General features: G+C 37.2%; 1 protein-coding gene across 17 annotated transcripts in view; it reads left to right on the top strand.

The window, feature by feature from the left end:
* Window positions 1-20,803, top strand: part of RAPGEF6 (Rap guanine nucleotide exchange factor 6) — a 232,601-nt gene that overhangs the window by 106,455 nt on the left and 105,343 nt on the right. The window contains exon 1 of one of the 17 annotated variants that reach the window (XM_043521419.1): window positions 5,244-6,244. The exons of the other annotated variants lie outside the window; for them this stretch is intronic. Coding sequence (XP_043377354.1) covers window positions 6,191-6,244 — 54 coding nt within the window. The 5' untranslated portion in view covers window positions 5,244-6,190. Of the gene's footprint in view, window positions 1-5,243; window positions 6,245-20,803 lie in introns of those variants that run through there. 17 annotated transcript variants of the gene reach the window in all.

Here is a 20,803-nt window from a genome sequence, read left to right as displayed (position 1 = left end):
TTGTTCTTGTATGTTATGCTGATCATGATGCTACATGAATATGCGGATAGAGTATATGTATATAACAGACATACAAGTCTGCAGAAGAGAGCAGCACTTTATAAAAATTCAAATTAGTTTTATAAAATATATAAATGTCAAATGCTCTGAATGGGAGGTGACCTTTTCATGTTTAACGCAACAGCTGAAAAAAGATGAGTAGAACAGCTACCAAGGCTGCAGGGAAATTGAATCCATGGTGCCTTTTTATTGTTCCTTCTGTATCGTTGATTCTAATTTTAGAAGCTTACATCACTTTAGTGATGATGACAGCCTCCCTCCCTCCCTTAGCATAGATCATATTTTCATACTGCTTATGAATCCTCCTGATCCTTTCAATAAGATTTTTCTACAGCATGTTAGTAAGCATTTAGCTGCTGTGGAAACTGATGCACATAAGTAACCAATAGCAGAATGCAATGTTGCCCTAAAGAACTGAGGGAAGCTAAGTCCTATTTCCCTTGTTCAGAAGGGTCAGGAATAGGGTGGAGAGTTGCTTTAAAAACAGGAATTCCTGAAGTTCTAATGAGAGGCTAACCTTGCCACAAAATACAATGATTCACTTAAGATGCTTAAGTTAGATGTGCGGGAGGGGAAAAGGAATCACACACATGCCAGCGGTGCTAAATCAGGGCAGTGTGGGGATGCTTCCAGCTTGTGCTGCATCTGCCACTGTATATAGCATTCTACCATCATCACTGCCTTCATTTTCAAAAAGATGTAAAGTACTCAAATATATTATGCTAGTCCTTTGATACTGATGCTCTTAGCATTAGAATATTTGTATATTAGGCTGTTGTACTTGGAAATTAATACCTGCAAAGCCAGACAGAAAAATGAACTATTTTAGGCTCAAACCCCTTTGCTTCATTTTGTGAAATGGCAGATTGCTTTCCAACCAGCTGGTTTTAATCCCTCAAACCCCTCCTCCCATCCTACTTGGTAGTAGGGTATAGTAGTTACTGTACTCAAACAAAATGGCAGAGAGAGAATGTGTTTGTAGCTGAGTACTTCAGTCATGCCTTTTTGCTCAGAGTGGTGCTCAGTTATACTAAAAGTCTTCCCACTCTGTGACTTGTTCTGGTCTTCGGCCCTAAAAGTCCAGCACCCTTCGTTTTGCTGGGCATGCAAGCAACTATCTTGCCTTTTCAGCAAGTGCATGCAGATTTTAATATCACTGCTTACCTTCACTGCACAGCTGCAATATTCAGACAACTGGCATTTCTTGGATTGATCTGGGAAAAATAGTAACTATTGGGGGAGGTATCTTCTGGTGTCAGATGTGAAATATACATGATTTTGCATAATTTCAATTGGTGGGATCTCTTTAAGCAAAGAGGAGAAACCTCTAATCCAGTTTAAATCAAATATAAATTTAAAAGATCCAAATAAGTGTCTTAGTGCCATTTTTTTGTTTAAAAATCCTGTTCTTCAATGATTTAGTCTTGTTAAATAAATCTCCGTGTTCTGATTGTCTAACAGGCAGAGTGGGAAAATTCTGATACATTTATGGGTGGATAAGGAGAATGCTATGCATAGAAATAATCCTGTGGAGTGATATTCCAAATATGAAAAGAAAGCATCATTGAGAAACAAGGAAGATTTTTCAGGAAGCACAGATCAAGATTTTTTTTTTTTAAATAAAGCTTTCATATGCAATGAAAAATTGGGATTCATCTTAAAATGAGAAAAACGAAATACTGTTTCTGGTTTTAGCACATTTCTTAAAATTGTATTTTGGTTTAGATCACTATTAAACAATCTTTGCAAAAGATTTTTCCTCAAGTCACTGTTGTTTTGTGATCTGACATTTATCTTCAACAAATCATTGTAAAAGAACTTGTGGCACAGTACCATAAGGAGCTAAGGTTAAAAAAAAAAAATCTCCAGTATAGAATTAGGTCAATTTTTTCACCCTGTTCATAGCTGTTAGGCTGGCAGGTTTGCATGCAGGGTCTCGGATTCATTCCCTAAGGAACTGCAGTAGATTCAGTCTGATTGGTAGGAATAGGAAAAGGATGATGTCATCTTCACTTAAAGACAAAACTGGAAGGAAATAGAATTTTGTTCCCATTATTGAGCTTGTGTTTACAGTAGTTGTAAAATATGGCATTCACTCCTAACTCTTTAGTGGATTGAATTTCATGCACCATGCAGCAGTTTAAAATGCAGTTGTGAGATGAATATCTCTTGTTTAGCTGGACCAGAGAATTTGTGTGCTATCAGTGCACATGCAAACAAGGGGAGAGGCTTCCTTTAGTTGTGTGTGTGTGTGTGTGTGTGTGTGTGGTTTTTTTTTTTTTATTGTAATTATAGTAATTGTAGTAAAACAAGTAATGCAACTCAGAAGAGTTTGGACATTCCCTGATTATTAGCAAAACTGAAAGGTTCTTATTTGTGTGGCTTTGAACCTGATGTTTATATTCAAAATGCTGTAGAGCAGTATTGCATGAATCATTTCAAAAGGTGTAACACACTTTATAGCAATGAGACTGATGCTGTCCTGTAGCCTGCTGTGCTGCAATACTGTGGAAAGAATAGTGAATTAAATTTTCTTTGTCTGGTGCTGCTTAATACTTCAAGGGTAGAATATTTATCTAAAATAAATATCATTGTGTAAAACAGGAAAAGATTTTGGCTCTGTGTGAGAACCTCATAAATAAATACATGCTATATGTCAAATAAGTTGCAGTTGTTTCCCTCTTGATATTACAAAATCAAAAATATTAATTACATCTTAAAATACTTTTAGCCATTTTTTGTCATTGTTTGACAAAACTGGCGGTTTTAAGAATGTGATACAAATCCTTTGTCTTTCAAGATAGTTTTGGAAAGATATGGGGCTGGGAAGTGAGCTCATCTGATAGTTGAGGTGAAAATATAGAAGAGTCTTATTCAACTCTTACCTTTGATACGGCCTTGTTCTGGAAAGCAAGGTGGAAGTAGAATCATAGCACCCATAAGTAGGGTTGCCAGGCCTCCAGTTTTTGACTGGAATGCCTGGTTGAATAGGGACCATGGCGGCTTTGGTCGGCACTGCCGACTGGGCAGTTAAAAGTCCGGTCAGCAGTGCAGTGGGGGCCCAGGGCTAAGGCAGTCTCCGTGCCTGCCCTAACTCCACGTGACTCCTAGAAGTGGCCACCAGGTCCTTGCGGCCCCTAGGCTTATGGGTGCCCAGGGAGGCTCTTTGCGCTGCCTCTGCCCCTTGTGCTGGCTCTGCAGATCCTATTGACCAGGAACCACGACCAATGGGAGCTGTGGGGACAGCGCTTGCAGGCGTGAGGGCAGCGCGAGGAGCCTCCCTGGCCACCCATGCACTTAGGGGCTGCAGGGACCTGTCTGTTGCTCCCTGGGAGCCACGGAAAGCACCGCCAGGACCCCGTACTTCCTCCCGCATGCCAATCCCCTGCCCCAGCCCGGAGTCTCTCCCGCACCCAAACTCCCTCCCGGAGCCCGCACTCCTTCCCAACCCTTTGCCCCAGCCCAGAGCCCCCTCCTTCACCTCAAACCCCTCATCCCCAGCCCCACCCCAGAGTTCACACCCCCAGCCAGAGCCCACACCCCCTCCCACACTCCAAACCCCTTGTCCCCTGCTTGGAGCCCCATCCTGTCCCCAAATCCCTCATTCCCAGCCCCACCCCAGAGCCTGCACCACCAGCCAGAGTCCTCACCCCTTCCCCCCCTACCCCCCTGGCACCCGAACCCCTTCCTCAGCCCGGTGAAAATGAGTGAGGGTGGGGGAGAGTGAGCGACAGAGGGAGAGGGGATGGAGCGTCAGAAAAGGGGCAGAGCAGGGGTGTTCATTTTTGTGCAATTAGAAAGTTGTCAACCCTACCCATAAGCAGTTTTTAGTCTGAGATGAGGTGTGTATGTGTATCTTCCCTGTGAAACAGATTTAGCTCAATTTCTTGAAAGTGAGAATCTCCTGGGTGAGCACATGGGTGAAGCAAAGCTTCTCACTGGCAAGCCTCAAAGAGCCTGATTCAGAATCGAAGTAAAAAAGGGCTTTGCTGCTAGTAGCCTACTTATTGCTATTGCCACCGCTTAGCAGCTAGCTGAAGCAGCACTGCAGTTTGGTCGATGAGGAGAAGATAGGGCTTTTAATTTCCAGTTCAGTTTAGAGGCAGCAAATAGTGTTGGGTGTGGATGGTGAGCTTATGACAGAAACTTGTGGCCTGTGAAAGTGGAGGGAGGAAACTATGAAAAAGGGAATGGAGGAAAAAGATGGAGAACTGGGTGGACAGCGAGTGCCCCCTTTTCTACTTGAAGTAAAAAGACCCTGAATACTAAATAATGGCTTTGATTTGGGCTACTATAGTTGCTTTTCCCCTCCTTAGAGGATGGTAATGGCCAATGGACTTCTAGGAACTGAGTGCATCATAACATTCCCTGCCCAAAGGTGCAGGAAATCCTAGGTGACATACCCAGAGTAGGTCTCCTGTGTGCTAGGCTGCCATCCAAGCCACTGAGCTGCTGAAAAGTGTTTGTTTTTAGCGGCAGAAAGAAAATATCTTGCGATTCTTGCCCTCTAATTAGAAACTAGAATTGTTGCTCTTTCAGGTACTACCAGAGAATTGCAGTAGTTTGATTTTAAAAAAATCAGATATTTTTAAAAAACAACTTTTAACGTGTTTGTTTTTTTCATTCAAACGATTTCTCATTTGGTTTACTTGAACATCTCCTTCCAAATAAGAAGTTTATGTAATTCTTGGACAAAATCCCTTTAAACAATGAACAGAAGGATGTAAAAATGACAGCCAGAGCAAGGTCATTATATGGCATACACTTGAAAAACAGGAATTATTTTACTTTGAAAAGATTTTTTTACCCTGAAGTGTGTTAAACTTGAATACAAAGATAAGAAATGTGACTTGCCCAGAATACTGTTGAAAATGAAGTGTAAATAGAGACACATTTGAGAAGCTGATTTTTAAAAAATTCATAGTTATTGTATGTGCTCTGGTAGATAATAACAATGATACAAACATAATGTAGAACAAGAACGTTCTGTTAAATTGTTGTACAGAGATGTGTGTTTATATTAGGTCAATAAAGATGCTCTGCTAGCTGCATCTGCAGATACAGTAGCCAGTTGATCTAATGCAGTTTCTAAAGGCTTTCTATACAGGTGATGTCATCCTTTTAGCTCAGTTCCCCTCCCACTCTCTTTCCTCCTTATTAGATATTTCATCTTGCTGCGGAGCATCCAATCGATGGAAGCTTCTCCTGAGGGAGCTGCTGAGAAGCAAGCAAAAATAGTAGGAATTAGGACTCCAGTGTTCAGTCTTGCTGTAGCCGTGGATGTATATTTTATAGTGCATTATATAATTGTTTTAATTGGAAAAGCTAGGCTTGGATTAACCATGGTATCTGGCTGATGCATTAGAATACTAAGCAATACTGCAGAGTTGTAAACTCTGCACGATAAAACAGAGAGAGAGAAAGAAAAAGGGTTTGGTTTGCAGAGGTTCTGAGGCATTCCATAGTGCAAACCTGTTAGAGTATATATCCTGAAGCTGCAATCTGGACACGAATTGAATTTTGCAGTTATGGTGGGCAAGCATATAAAGAAGAAACTTTAATATCAAGGGTGTGGGATTCCTGAGTTGCCTAAGATGCAGAAGAACCTTTGCTAATTTGAACTACAATATTAAAATGTGAAGTTTTGGAACCGGAAGATAAACCAGCCTTACCTGCATTTTAGTAGGAAAAGAAAGACTTAGAAGAATTCAAGTCTCACCTTTTAGTATAATGTTACATTAATGTATAATTTTAATCCAGTTCAGAATTAATTCCATTCTACACAACCTTTCACTTGCATGCCTATTGCTTGGGGGAACCTATGGATATTTGTATTTGAAGAGCCAGGAGTACTGAAACATTTTGATTTTCATTTATGTGCTTTTTAAAACTGGAACATTTTTATAGGAATTGCTGCTGCTAACTCACTGCAACACTGAAAACTACTGAGATACAGTAGAAGCTGTAATCAAATTCATCAGTGTGAAAATCAAACCTGAGCAGTTGTGTGCATCTACATCCATTGCTTTTAGTTTATAATTTACAAGGAGAATTGAATACGGATTTTACTAAATAGTTTTCCTCTCTGGCTTTTATCTGAGAGAGGAAACTTTCCTTCTCAGCCCAAGAAATGGCTTTTCTTGTTCGTTGTTATGCCAATTGTCTGCAGCCATGGGCCTCCAAAGTAAGTAAGGTTTTTTGTCACTAATAAATTCTCTCTGAATCATACTGACAAATATAGTACTGTTTAAATGTTTCTGATCTAAGAACTTTTCAAAACATCCTTCTTACTATTCTGCATGTGATGTGGGACTCAACTATCCCAAAAGAATAATCCATGCATAATGTCCAAAAGGGCGGGGGAATCTTGAAATCTGACAATCAATATATTAATAGTATACAGATTAAAAGGTTGTGTAAAAACACTTGTGTTTTAACCCACAGAACTTGAATTTTAGGTCTACAGTGTATACTCCAAATATTACTAAAATATGACACTTATAAGATTGGTTATGACTGCTTGTGCATATTGTTAACTTGATAAATATTGATGTTCTAACCCACTGAAGGTTTAATTTTCAAGATATATTATGCTATGCTATTGCTTTCCGAGATTTAATATTGGAGAAATGGTTAATTCAGTAGCTGGGCTGTGTATTTACAATTAACAACTTCAAATAATATTAATTATTTTGATGTGCATTTCAAAATGCAGATTTTATGTGTAACTGTTTATTTCTTTTAATAGAGATAATGTAAACCAAGAATACCTAAGCAGGCAAACCTGTCTTGAGGTGACTCCTTTAAAGACATTAACTAATATAGTACTTGTGTGGTTCTTTCTCTCAAAAAATTACTCCAGTTGCTTGTGTTTCATTAGCTTTGCTGGCTGCCAGGGCTGAAGTAAGGCAGTGCTTACATCTGAGTTGACTACAAACAGCCAGAGGCTAGATGTGTATATATTATTTTTCTTATTTCATATTTCTATTACAGTAGAACTTAGAGGTCCATGTCAGGATGGGGGCTGGGTTGTGCTAGGTGCTGTAATGTATGGAGATGGGGTGAAATCGTGGTCTTATTGAAGTCAAAGGGAGTTTTGCCTTTGACCTCAGTGGAGCCAAGGTTTAACCATGACACCTGCCATGAAGAGTTTGGAATCTAAGTTGCATATAAAATGTGGGAGTGGACAGGAGAGGCATACAATCAAGTATATACAATTCTTATATACATTACATTTTTGTCTGATCATTTTTCTGTGTCAATTAAAAGGCAAATGGAAATTCACTCTGTTTTAGCACCTGGGAGCTGCAGGTGTGAAGTACCTTAGAAAATCAGGTCACCTTTATTTATGTTCCCAAGTATGGATCTAGGTCCCTAACCATAATGCTTAAGGGCTTGTCTTCACGTACAGTGCTAAAGAAGGATTTTCTTTTAGGATTTTGTCCTAACCAAGACAACATGGATAATGATGCTTGCGCTTAAACAATCTTTTGAGGAAAAGTTGGGGTCCTAAAAGGACAGTTGGACTGCTGCATAAGTACTGTTGATGTTACCAAAAAGGCCATAATAATGTGAATCTGGGTACTGGTCAGTCACTAGCCTGTGTGACTGAAACAGTGTAAAAGTATGACTAATAAAAAATAAATCTCATATGTAAATACACAAGATGCCTATCACCATGAGAAGAGTACATTGTGAGAAATTGAATAGCATAGGCAAATGTAAAATAGTCCATGCAAGCTAATGTATTGTCTAAGTAGTCACCAGAAAAAAGATGTATTGTGAATTTGTGCAAATTGCATGAAGATTCTACAAGCCACTCCTTTCTTTTATATAAGTTCCTATAGAAGCCAGGAAAGTATTGCTTAAAGCCCTGCAGGTTATTCTATGACTGCCCAAAAAGGATCACTGCCTCTGTGCCGGAAGGTGGTGGTGGTTGTTTGTGTTGCATGAGCACCTAGCAGTTAGGGATCATGACCCCATTGCACTGTACAGACACATAACAAAAAGATGGTCCCAGAGCTGAAGACTTTACAATTTAGGTATAAGATGAGACACCAAACAGATATGGGCAGCATTAAGAAACAATGATTATGAAGAGCATGATAAGCAGTGGTCACAGCACACCAGTTGCCTAAGCAGGAGTGCCCCTAGTTGTTTTCCTGCCCAGGGTGGGAAACATTTTCAGTGCCCTTGCCAGGCAAGAAAAAACAAAACAAAACAACCCAACAATGAGCTGTGCCCTGTACACCCATCCTGGAACTGGCCCTGTGTCATCTAAACAATATCGAGTTTTTTGTAGGCATCATGGCAGAGGAGAGTTTTAAGGAAAGATTTGAAGGAGGACAGTGAGATGGTTTTGCATATGTTTACAAGGAACTACTCCTATAGATAATGGGTGGCAGGAAAGAAAGCTATGAGGTTCTGTCTCTGTTCTGTTGTATTATGTTAAAATTAAATACTTGTAATACAAAAAATGAGATCTTCAAAAAATGGTTTAGTAGTTCTTTGAAGCTTGTCTTTGGAATTCTGTCAACTTTCTCAGTGTCTAGAATGTGTGTGTGCTTTTTGATATTAGACTCTTAAACATTGACACATCATGAAGTCATTATTAGAGAATTCTAAAATTCATAATTTGAAGTGTTTTGTAGCAGGAAAAATTATATGCATGCCCTAACAATTTTACAGATATTAAAATGCATACACACATGTTATGCATATATACTGCATGCAATGTATTTCTTACAGATAATATGCTTTTGAAAGATGTGCATTTCTTGTTCTGTTTTGTAACAAATATTTAAATCGTGAAGGAGGGCTCTTACATTTACAATTCCAGATGTTAGCTGTCGGATTAGATTTTAAATTAAATCTAATAACATTCCTTGCACTTTACTGTAGGCTTAGCAAAATCAAATTCTATTGCGTGGAACAGTGAGTCTAACTGTTATAGCACAGGACTGGGAGTCAGAACTCCTGGGTTCTATTCCTGGTCCTGCCACCATGGGATCTAAGACAAGTCACCTAACTTCTAAGTCTTAGTGTATGTCTAAATGAGCACTTACTGCCTGACAAGCTGGGGTGTAACTATACAGCACTCCAAGATGCCACACATTAACTGTCCAAGTGGACAGTTTGATAAAAGTTCCCTCTTGCACACTGACATATTGTGGTTTTGAAGCAGCAGTAGGTCAAAGCACACTAGGGAACTTTTAGTGCACGTCAGTAGGATCTACACCTGCTGGAGTGCTATAAATTTACATCCGAGCTTGCTGTATAGTAAGTGCTTGTGTAGACATGCCCTTAGTTTGCCCGTCCGTAAAATTAATTAAAGCAAATGTATTATCTCACAGGCCTATCTCAGTCCACTGGGTTAATCTTTGAGACCCTCAGCAGAAAAGCTTTTTATAATTACCAGTTATTATTTTCTACATAACAAGAGGAATGCAAGCAATTACCAGTCTTGATTCCATGTCCTTCTTGTGCCCGCTACTATATTTGATTCCATGTCCTCCTTGTGTCAGCTACTATATATGTGAAAAAGTAATCTTAATATTATTTCTGAATTTGTAAATGTCTTTAATGAAGAAGATATAATTGACCCACTGGCTCTCCTTTTTTCCCTACTTCATTTCAGTTCTTACTCCTCCCAGTTTTGCCCTTTCCAGTCTCTTGCATATCCCATTCCCTGATCATTTCAGATCCTGTTCTTTCCTGCTACAGCACTCTACTCGAGGCTCTGGGGCCATCTTTCCCACTCCATGATGCTTCTCACTAGTACTATGACTTTCACTTTCCCTCTTGTCGGTGCCCTTTCTATATATTTTGGCATTACCTCCAGCATTTCATAAGTTTGACCCCTGGTGGTCTTTTCCTTCATGGATATTTTTTTACCTTCTCATCCGCTTCAGTGGAAGGATTGGCACATGGTAGAGACAGCTATGTTCCTTCCATGTACTTGGTTTATGCAGGGACCGCTACTGGAGGCACCACCTCTTCATGGAATCAGCAGATGCTTTTACTGGCTGCTGAGTATGCTTCCTTGTGCAGTGTCCTGCTCATTTGTTCTTTACACCTGTTGACCCTTGGAGCAGTCTGAGGATGACCTTCAAGTGTCCCATGGGTCAGCATATGAGGACTCCTGCTTTACTGGAAATTAACTCCCTTTTCTAAAATAAATGCACATAGTGTGACCCACAAACCTGTAAAACTTTGTCTTTTTGTTTATTCCTTTTTGTTCAGTGGTTTAAAACAATTCAAGTTAAAATGGTACAGTATAGAGTAGTTGCCCATTTACTGAAGAAAATTGTAACTGTCTTTATGCTCCTACTTACAATACTGTGGCAATCAGCAAAGGCAGAGGCTAAATCATGGCAAATATGCAGAGAGCATGTCTTATTTTCTCAGCAGAAATATCTAACTCCAACAAATTTCCAGGGTAGTATTTTGCATTTGTAGTCTGAGTGGATTGACAATCAAAAACATAAACATCTTGATTGCCTTGTTTCCTTCATCTTTCATAGATAAGAAACATGTATTTTTGTATAATTTTGTTTAAATTTAAATGGCATACAAAGTTTTATCACCATTTGCATCTATATGCTAGTCTCAGACCCAACATATGATTCCCACGTCACTTACATGCATGGATTTCTTCATGAATCAAAAAGAAAATGCAGATGTTGGGTTTGTATGTCAACTCTGTTTACATAACTAGGGTCTTTAAGGGCTTCATTATGCAAAGGGACAAGACCTTGACTGTGTCTTCAACATTTTATTTCAGTTTATCACTTGAGGAATTACTGTATTTGCATTATGATTTGTGCATGGTTATAGATGGATATTAAGTGCATTACTGTAGATGATTGTCACTTGCGGGTTGTTATGGTGAAGGGAGCCATGAAGTGAAGGTAAGTTGTCAGCCTAAGGATATGTGAAGAGAGATTATTATCTCCATAATATTGTGCCAAACTGTGCATATTAGAGTATCATAAATTATTTAACTAATGTAAAACTTTTCAAAAGGTAAGTTTAGAATTTCACATGCCTGGGATACTGTTATCAAAATGAGAGATGCTCAAACACAGAAAATTGCTGTATGCTACCTGGCTAACTGAGCTTTAATGATTTATGAGACACAGATTCGCTGTAAAACCCATAAATATTTTTAATATTATTTACCAATAAACTTGTATTTTACTATAATGTATTTAGACAAATGCATCTTTTTCATCATATGATATATTTATTTTTTCGTGGCAAATGAGGCCAGTAAAGTTGGACCTCTGGAGAATCCACTGAGTTTCCTTGCATGCTCCACTTGCCATCTTATGACAAATGTAGGATTTTGTTCTGCATATCGTTATAAGTGGATCAGAGGTCTGTTAACTCATATCAGCTGACAATTCTTTCAGTATAAAAAGCACAACACACATTTTCATGGGAGCTCTCAGTATTATGGAGCTTTCATTGATAATTACTGGCAGTTTTCTCACATTGAAGTAAAAGATTTAGTCATTAAAATTTTTTTGATGTTGAAGGGGTGTGTGTGTGTGTGTGTGAACATTCTTAGCATTGTCATGATTTAAAGCACCGCAGTGAAATAATCTATAATTTAGACATAAAAAAACTAAGTTAAAATTACATTACCTGTCTAGTTTAAGCCAACATCAGAATCTAATTTGAAACAATGTCCTTCACTTACCCTTTTGTACCTAAGCAACTATAATGCATTTTTGAAGCTTCCTTAAAAGTATTATCTTACACACTATATAAGCCACAAAGGACAGATTTAAGACTCAAGATCTTAGGTTTCTTGGGTTTAAAACAATCTTTTAATGTTATTTTGATGTCTTTTATGTCAGTTTCCTATATTTTTACACTGAAAAGAGTCAAATGAATTTTTGTAACTCGAGTCATTCCAGTGCAGATTCCATGGATAAATTTGAAATCTCTGAAAATGAAGATTTGGTGATGAAAAATATTGATATGGCCCTTAGCTATATTGCATACATATGTCTAATAGTAATAACAGTTTGATGAATGGGAATGGAGTACAGTCAGTGACACTAAACAAACAGAAGTTTCTGAACACAGAGATATGTTTTCTAATAGCATTTATTGAAGTTTTTAAATTTAAAAACTATGTAAAATGTATATAATTTCATAGACATTGTTTCTGTGTGTCAAACTATTGGCTTTTATAAAATTTTATGATGTTTCTGCGGCTGCTCAAGATGACATATATTTGACTCTGTAGTAAGCTAAGATGATGTACTGACTTGAGTTCATCTGTGTCACTGCCATCAGCTGATGGGTGTTAGATTTTCTCCAGGCTTTAATTTAGAATGGTCTGACTTTTAGAAAATAGAAAATGAGAGCATATATGTGCTATTGCTTAACTTCAAAAAGTCTCCTTTTATTTAAAGTGTTTGAGGACCTGTGTTCCTTGAGCACAAATTCAGTGTTATTTCTGATAGTTTGTATATATATATAGCTAACTGATGACCGATGTGTGTAGGAAATATGGCTAGGTTCATGCTTCATGTTCATACTGTATATGGACAAACACACGTACCAAATGTCCTCCTGGTGTGTAAAAGTAGCCATCTTTCTTTCCCCTTTCCCACTAACCAAACTCCAATCACAGTTTTAAGAGTTGCTATTTCAGTGATGAAAGATTAATCAGCTATCTCAAGGATTTTATTGGAGAGTGATCAGGAAGCAGTGTTGTGGTTCCACACTTAAGAAACATGAACCAGAATTAATTTATGTGAAGCTCTGGCATAGAGGCAGCAAAGAAATACAGGCACCTTTCTGAGAACTGTAAAATTATGTTTTATGGATTCTTATAAGTAGCTGGTAGAAGTGATATATTCATCAGCAGGATAAAGGAGAAGAAAGAATGCTTCGCTTACTAGTGCCAGCAAAAATCTTTTGGATATTTAGAAAAAAGGGAAGCAGTGTATTGGGAACAAAGTGGCTAGGGCATGAGGGAACTCAGGAGAGGAGCGGTTGAGGAGAGGTTATTTGCCATAACTGCATCTACGTCATATGAAAACAAACCTAATGCTGTTTGTGTTTCAAACTGGTGATTGGGAAGGATAAAATTTTAGAGTGATGGTTTAGATGTTAAGCTATGGAAGCATAGACCAGGGTGAGCCTTGTAGGAGATGGTGTGCTAAAAAATAGAATTAAAGTAAAACTAAATATCTTGTTACACATTACATGTGAAAATGGATAAATTGAAGTTACAAATTGGAATAATAGGGATTTAATTGTACCATGAAAGTAACTAGCAACTAAATCACCAGCATACAGAGTTCGCTGAAGGTACAGGCAAAAAGGAGCAAGGAGTATGGAAATATTGGTGAGGAAAGAGAAGCTGCACAGAGAAATTACATAAACACTTAGTCTGAAATATCAGTCCAACTACTGAAACATCAATAATTCTGCTGTGTCAGCCATAATTAATCAGGGTGATTCTTGAAAGTTACAGATCAAGGCTGTTGGATAACATATATTGGAAAATTCTTTTGTATATAAGAGGGCCTTTAAGAAGGCTGAGCTTTTGATCATGGCATTTAAAATCTACAGTTATTGATTGTGATAGCAATTCTGCTCTGCTTCTAGATGCATACTAACTTATGCAGTTTATTGTCCATGTTGCATTGGAATCTCTTCTGGACATAATCCAAAAAACATAATCAAGGGTGATAAATAAAGTTGATGTTTGGAAGTATCTAGAATTTAGTGCCAATATTGGAAATGAAATTCTTGTGTGGTCAGATACTAAAAGAAACAGTTTTTTGACTGAAGACTTGTTCTAGGGAAATGCAGATTTTTATAGGAATTAACTGAGGTATTGGAAATCTATGCTCAAATTTGTTATAAGAGAGCAAAGTTGCACAGCAAGACTTTTTGACTGGCCCTGAGTTTCAGACCATGGGATACCAGTTTCAAAATAAGAAATTCAGACTGAACTATTTAATTCAAACTAGTAAATATACAATAAAGGTTTCTAAATAAGGGTCTCAAAGAAAATAGCGCATGAGTCAAAAAGTTGAAAGGATACAGTGCCCATAGCTGACATATGGGAACCAGTACTTAAACTTAAAAGGGATTTGATTGTTCTGATTTAGTTGTTCATTCCAGTGATCTTTCCTGTTCAGCAGTCCGATATGCCTTCATGACCTAATCTAAAATTAGTCAGTTGCAGATAATTTTTGCCTAGTTATAACATTCTAAATTTCTGCTCTGAACATTAACTATGAAGTAAAATTGTTATCCTTTAAAAAAAATAAAAATAAAAAAATCTTGAGTGAAGTTGAGAGGCAACATTTCTTGAATCTCAAAGGTTAGCAAATGTGATCACCCTTGGTGCTATAAGTGTATGTCTTAACAGTAGACTACTTTAATATATCTTTACCATGTTTATCCGCACTGCGTTTTGCCGAAAATTTTGCACTGGTGTAGCTAATCCAAATAATTTTTTGCTCTGGTGTAGTAAATATGCATTAGAGATTTGTACTAGTGTAGGGGGAAAGAGTGTATACGAGCCCGCAATTGACAGTGTATATGAGCTTCTGATAAACTTTGCCATCCTTTCCCCCTTTGGGCATAATTTTTAACCCCAATATTGTATCTTAATATTACCCTTTTTGGCAATAGTTCAGGTATCTTCACTGAGGCAAATAAAGTTTAATGTAAACTCCCATCCATAAGCCAAGTATGAAAAATGTGGCCACAGGGCTAAAAGGAATGATACCAAGGAATAATAGCATTAGGTCAGTACTGCCTCACTTTAGGACACAAGAATAGAATGTAATATTTCTGTCTCTGAGGTTGACGCTAGCAATATATCCTGTCTTGACAAACTAGCAATATACATCTGCAGGGGTCCAGCAACATTGGTTAAGAAATGTTTTCAAAGAATCTGAGGTGCAAAAAGTGAAACCAAGGACATGAACAGTTAATTTGCAGCAAGCTGAGATGTGAATCTGCCCCACGTTAGCCTGCCATGGACCCTGCTGACGTGCATTAACAGTTTGTTAATGTGCTGTAATCTAGTCTTGTTCAGAATCAGTCACCTGTAGTCCATTCTCCCATTTAGATTTAATTTTAGACAAGTAATGTTCAGTGGCTAAAACCCACTGAGTATATTTTCCTTTCTAGTTGTATTACTGATATATTCTCCAAGAATATTCCTTCAGTGATATCTCATTACAGTATGTGTCCTAATGTGGTTAATAAGGTGTGCTGCTGACAATATAACACAAAATATTGGGCGATGCTATTTTTATACAGATAACATGACATTACTTAAAACACATCAAACAGTGTAATATATTTTAATATTTTGTAACAAAGACAGCAGTGATCTTTGAAGTAATTCAGAGGGGGAATGTTTTATCCCTTTCTGTTGTGACACAAGAAGAGGACAGATCCCTTCTCCAAGGCAAATGTTTCTATTTTCTATCCCTGAAAAGAAATAGAAACATAAATCTGAAAAAACCAGACCTCCTAGATGGCAACTTTTGTCCATTACCTTTTGTGAATTATGTGGATGCTCTCTGTCTCTTATGAAATTCATGATAACTTGCCTAAGCTGGGCCTCATCATCCATACTGCTATTTATATTGTGCTAGCTGGGAGTGTAATGTCTGTACTCTACCCGCTGCTGTAGGGGCAAACATACCTACAAGTGACTTCACTACTGACAGTAAATGCTGTCTGCATTGCTGCCAACCAGCAAGGTAGATTCACTCCACTTTTGTACCTAGCAATTATTCCTCTGTGTGTTAATTTGGGAGGGTTGTGGTACTATATTGTAAAGTCTCTGATTTAATTAATCTCAGAATGAAGGGCATCAGGCTTACTGGCAAATGGCTCCTTCTGTGGTTTGTGGCCCAAAGTAGCATTTATTGAACATAATCACGACATTATTAGTAGTTTGATTATTAGATTAATTAGATTAGAAAGTGAAGACGGTAGGGGGAAAACTTTTTTTCAAAGAGCTATGTTAATGGTAGCTGTGTGACTTTTTGCATTGACTTTGACATGTCAGCACCTTTGAAAGTCAAGTGTCTCAGTGTGGGTATTCAAAACCTGAATATTAAACATATGGAAATGTTGAACCTTAACCTCCAGTCATTTGAACCGAGGTGTTGTGCGGCTTACTAGTTGTAAAGAGCTTTGAAATTGTTGGATGAAAGGCATTATGTTAATGTTAAGTGGTGGTGGTGGTGATAGTAAGTATTTAGTAGAGTAACAAGAAGAAAAATTACTCTGGATAAAAGGGCATTCAGTGAGACTTTGTTTACCTCTGCTGTGTGTTATCCACACAAACAATTGATAACCTAAGTGTTTTGATAATCTTGCATGGTAACATCCGTACATCTTGTCAACCCTCAGTCACGGTACCACTGTTGTACTTTGCACAATGAAGAATATTATCTGATTTTGATGTTTTAATGCTTGGGGATTTAGGAACATAATTTTTGTTAGCATTAATTAATGCCATCTTTTCACAAAATGGGGCTAAGATTCCTGTAGGTTTGGAAAATCTGAAATTAGATTTGAGTATGGATTTCAATTGAACTTCTATGGCTTTGTTTTCCGAAGAAATGCATCCTTTCCCCATAAGCCCTCACACAGATTCATCTTTCCATGTCATAGATAAGAGGTACTTCTAATGCTTAATTTTAAAAGCATATGCTTCCTTTTCAACTTGTGCAGGATGCTAAAGCTTGTTGATTGCAAATAGAACTGGACATTTCATATAATTTGGCAGCTGGTGTGTTATAGACACCCTCCCCCCCATGTCCAGAATTTCCTGGTTGAAAATAACTTCCACTAATGCATTTGTTATAATTTCTGTAATACAGTAGTACCTTGTGTGCTATATACAGAATACTAGTATTCTACCTTTCTCCAGTACGTTAATTAAATTTGTCTTTTGTGTAGTTGGGTAAATTACTATATTTGAATTATACAAATCTTTAAGATGAACAATTTTAATGGGCCTTTGCTTGTTTTTAAGCATGATGCTTTTTTAAACTTCCAATTGTATTGATTTGAAATTAATGTTTTAAGGATGCAGCTTAAACTTTTGTATTAACTTTAGTTAGTTCAACCATTTTACAGCTAACATTATTTGGACTTTTTTAACTGCATATATGTTGGGGAAACTGTAGTGGACATAGTTTGGAGCCTCCTAAAGAAACAGTGATTAAAACACATTTTTGTACAGTGATCTCTATGTCAAAGTTAACAATTTTCTTCCTCATTCGAGACAGCTTCATTTTGTAAGGAGAAAGCTTTAATAAACATCTTGGGAAGACGCACAAAGTAGTAGCTACTTCAGATATGAAAGGTGGTTAATTACTTGGCAAGTGGTCTAACCTTTTAATGAAAAAGACTTAATACAGCTCACTGTCTTCATGTCTTGGTAAAATCTTCAAGTGGAAAAATTCCCAATTGCTTTTAGACGAGAAAGAAAGTGCGTGCTTGTGTCTCTCTCACTCTCACACATGGGTCAAAGTAACGGGAGTGCTATTTCCCCAGATTTCTCCCTCCTTTTTGGCTCATTTGATGAAGACTTGCCAGACAAGGGAATCTGATTTGAGAATAGTAGGAAGATCTGGTGACAGATAGGGGAGTTTTTGGCCTTCCTGCCAGTAAATGGAGCAATAGGTGCACATCTTGAGGGGAGAAAAAGATGGCCTAGCTGGGAGTATCCTATATATCACTGCATCTCTAGTGGAATAACAATGAGTCCGGTGGCATCTTAAAGACTAACAGATTTATTTGGGTATAAGCTTTCGTGGGTAAAAAAACACTTCTTCAGAAGTGTTTTTTTTACCCATGAAAGCTTATGCCCAAATAAATCTGTTAGTCTTTAAGGTGCCACCGGACTCATTGTTTTTGTGGATACAGACTAACAAGGCTACCCCCTGATCTCTAGTGGAATGTCTTTTAAGCTTTGTCATTTGGAATGTGCCTTCATCAGTCATTAGTAATGTGACCATACCAAGCTTATGTGGCTAAAACTTTTATGCCATGTTATGCAGCCAAATATTTACTCTGAGTGTATATGTACTCACAAACATATGCCTTTTATGCACATCCATATACACGTGTATAGAGGATACAGGAAATTTTGATGTCAGATATTTTATTGCTTCGGCTTGGAATGGATAAATTAGTCACAACGTATGAGGACACAAATGAGCTATGCACATCAATCAAATGAATTAAAATAAAACATTTCTTCTCCACCACATCATCACTGGTTTGAGCACCTATCTGGGACTCAGGAGACGTGGGTTCTATTCCGAGCTGTACCACTAGCCTGCTGGGTAACTTCAGGCAAGTCACTTCACCTCTGTTTTTCAGTTTTCTGATCTGTAAAATGGGAACAACGATGCTTCTTTGTCAGGCACTTTGAGAGCTACTTATGAGAAGCCTTAAGTAAGATCTTAGTATTATGATGGTGGTGATGACTTATTTTATTAGGTTTGACTTTTTGTGATAAACTTTATACTTGACAGCTTGAATGCCCATTCTTTTTTCCCCTACTATAACCACAAAGTAAATCATGAATGGGAAAGTAGATTTTAAAAAGCTATTTACCCTTTTTTAAATAAGACATTAAAACAAGCTTACACAAGAAGACTGTCTCCAAGAGCTAGGAATTATTATTACCCACATATTTTACAAAGGAAAATTAAGACTATTTTAATGTTCTTAATCATAGTATGAGGGCTGTTTTTCATATCCTCTCCCTCCCATTAGAATTATTTCAATTGTACAGAACTCTGGGAAAAGAAAATTATGACTAGTCTTAGAAAACTCTTTAAAAAAATCCCATAATACTTTCCCAGTGTAATATAGTAATTTTTAATGTTTGATGTCTCAGGACCTTCTGTGAATATGTACATTATGCTTCAGTGGAAAACTTTAGAATCACCCTTTTCTAACAGAAGAATGAAACCATTTGTAGCCCTAATGGATCACAAGATGTCACGCTGTAAATGTTTCAGTGGTACAGGATTAAATAGTGCCCATCTTGTATCTTAGATCAGTGTGATTTTGAAGATAAAGAGATAAAGTCCACATTGGGAGTGTGGGGTAGGAACTTTTTTTTACAGGTTGGATCAAGAAAAGTAAAAAGGTGGTCTGTTCAGAGTTCTAGTGAATAGTCCAGGGGAGGAGTATTGGTGGTCAAAGCACAGATCTTTGCAATCTAAGATGCATGGTAAATACCATTTATAACATGGATGTGAAATTTATTCAAGGATCTCCCCACCATGTGGGAAATATAGCACATTTGTCTACAACAGAGCCCAACTAATTCACATTACTGAAAGGAAAATTTAGGGAATAAACAAAATAATACAGCAAGGATACCGCATCTCAAAAGAGTTTGTTCATTTGTTATGTCAACTGTGGTTTAATCTCAGTTATTTAATGATTCTTAGTATACCAAAAGCACACCATAATACATGTTATAAAAATAGTGAAATAATAATAAAATGAGACTTCACTTTAGCATTTACTATTAAATATTTGCTGAGAAGTGTGAAGAGACACTAATGTTTTATGCAGATTATTTGTCAAAATGAGCATTAGTTAAGTTTAGTTAAATTTTAAAACGTTATCTACATCCCTCACTTCCCAAACATTCTAATGATATAAAACTGAAGAGTGTTGTTTTGGTTTAGAACTAGAGGTTAGTACTTTTATTTAAGGAACTAATCACTTTAACTGATGACCATTATTTGAGCTTTTATGAAAGAAGAGGTAGAAGACTTGACTCCTGCTTTTGTCATTGATTGCTCTTCCTTATTTCCTGTCCATATGGTATTGTACATTTCCCAAGAGGATGTATTACTGCTATAACTATGACTGTTATCCATTCATATTAAAATGTGGCAGCATTTACATTTTTAAAATATAGATGCTGAAACTAGTTTTGTAATGTCGTTCGTGCTGTAAGGATAGCAATATCATCCCATCATATTTGTGGTTGTACTTCTATCTAGACTGTGTTCCTGAAGCTAGAAAAAGAAAGTGACAGTACTCAGTAAAGATTTGATTTTATCAAATTCTTTATTGCTGGTGCAGGAATGATAATTGAAACTGAAACACAACTGTTCAGGTACCAGGACCTGAGAAATCATGCTGCTTGCAGTATGAGCAATTGGAAGTTTTGTTCTGTCATTAAGATGTTTGTACAAAAGAGGATGTTTTGTAACTGATTATGAGTTTGCTAATCCTGATAATGAAGATATTTCAGTATTACTTATGTGAAATTAGTGAAATTAAGTATTCCAGTTGATTGTAAGAAAAAGTCAGTGGGTGAAATGACTGGGCAGTTTATCATTTGAAACTCTATTCAGTAGGGAGGAATAAATATTTTATTTTAAAAACTGCACATTTGAGTAAGTTTTGTGGTAGATTAGTTAAATTCTGAAAAGTATCTCTGGTTTCTTGAGACTCCTAAATATTTCTATACACATCTGTAAATACACACACACTCTCACACTCTCTCTCTCTCTCTCTCTCTCTCTCTCTCTCTCTCTCTCTCTGTCAGGAAAAGGAGTGAAATATTTTCAGTAGTAATATAGAGAACAGTAGATCTAATCAGATTATAAAATATTCATCTTATAAAGATAGGTTATGAATGTATATAGCTATATCTATCTGTACAAATTAGTTACTTTAAAATCCAAAACACAGT

The sequence above is a fragment of the Chelonia mydas genome, chromosome 8 (assembly GCF_015237465.2).
Source record: "Chelonia mydas isolate rCheMyd1 chromosome 8, rCheMyd1.pri.v2, whole genome shotgun sequence".
Classification (NCBI taxonomy): domain Eukaryota; kingdom Metazoa; phylum Chordata; order Testudines; family Cheloniidae; genus Chelonia; species Chelonia mydas.
Note: the sequence above shows the minus strand (reverse complement) of the source record. Positions and strands in the feature narration are given on the sequence as shown.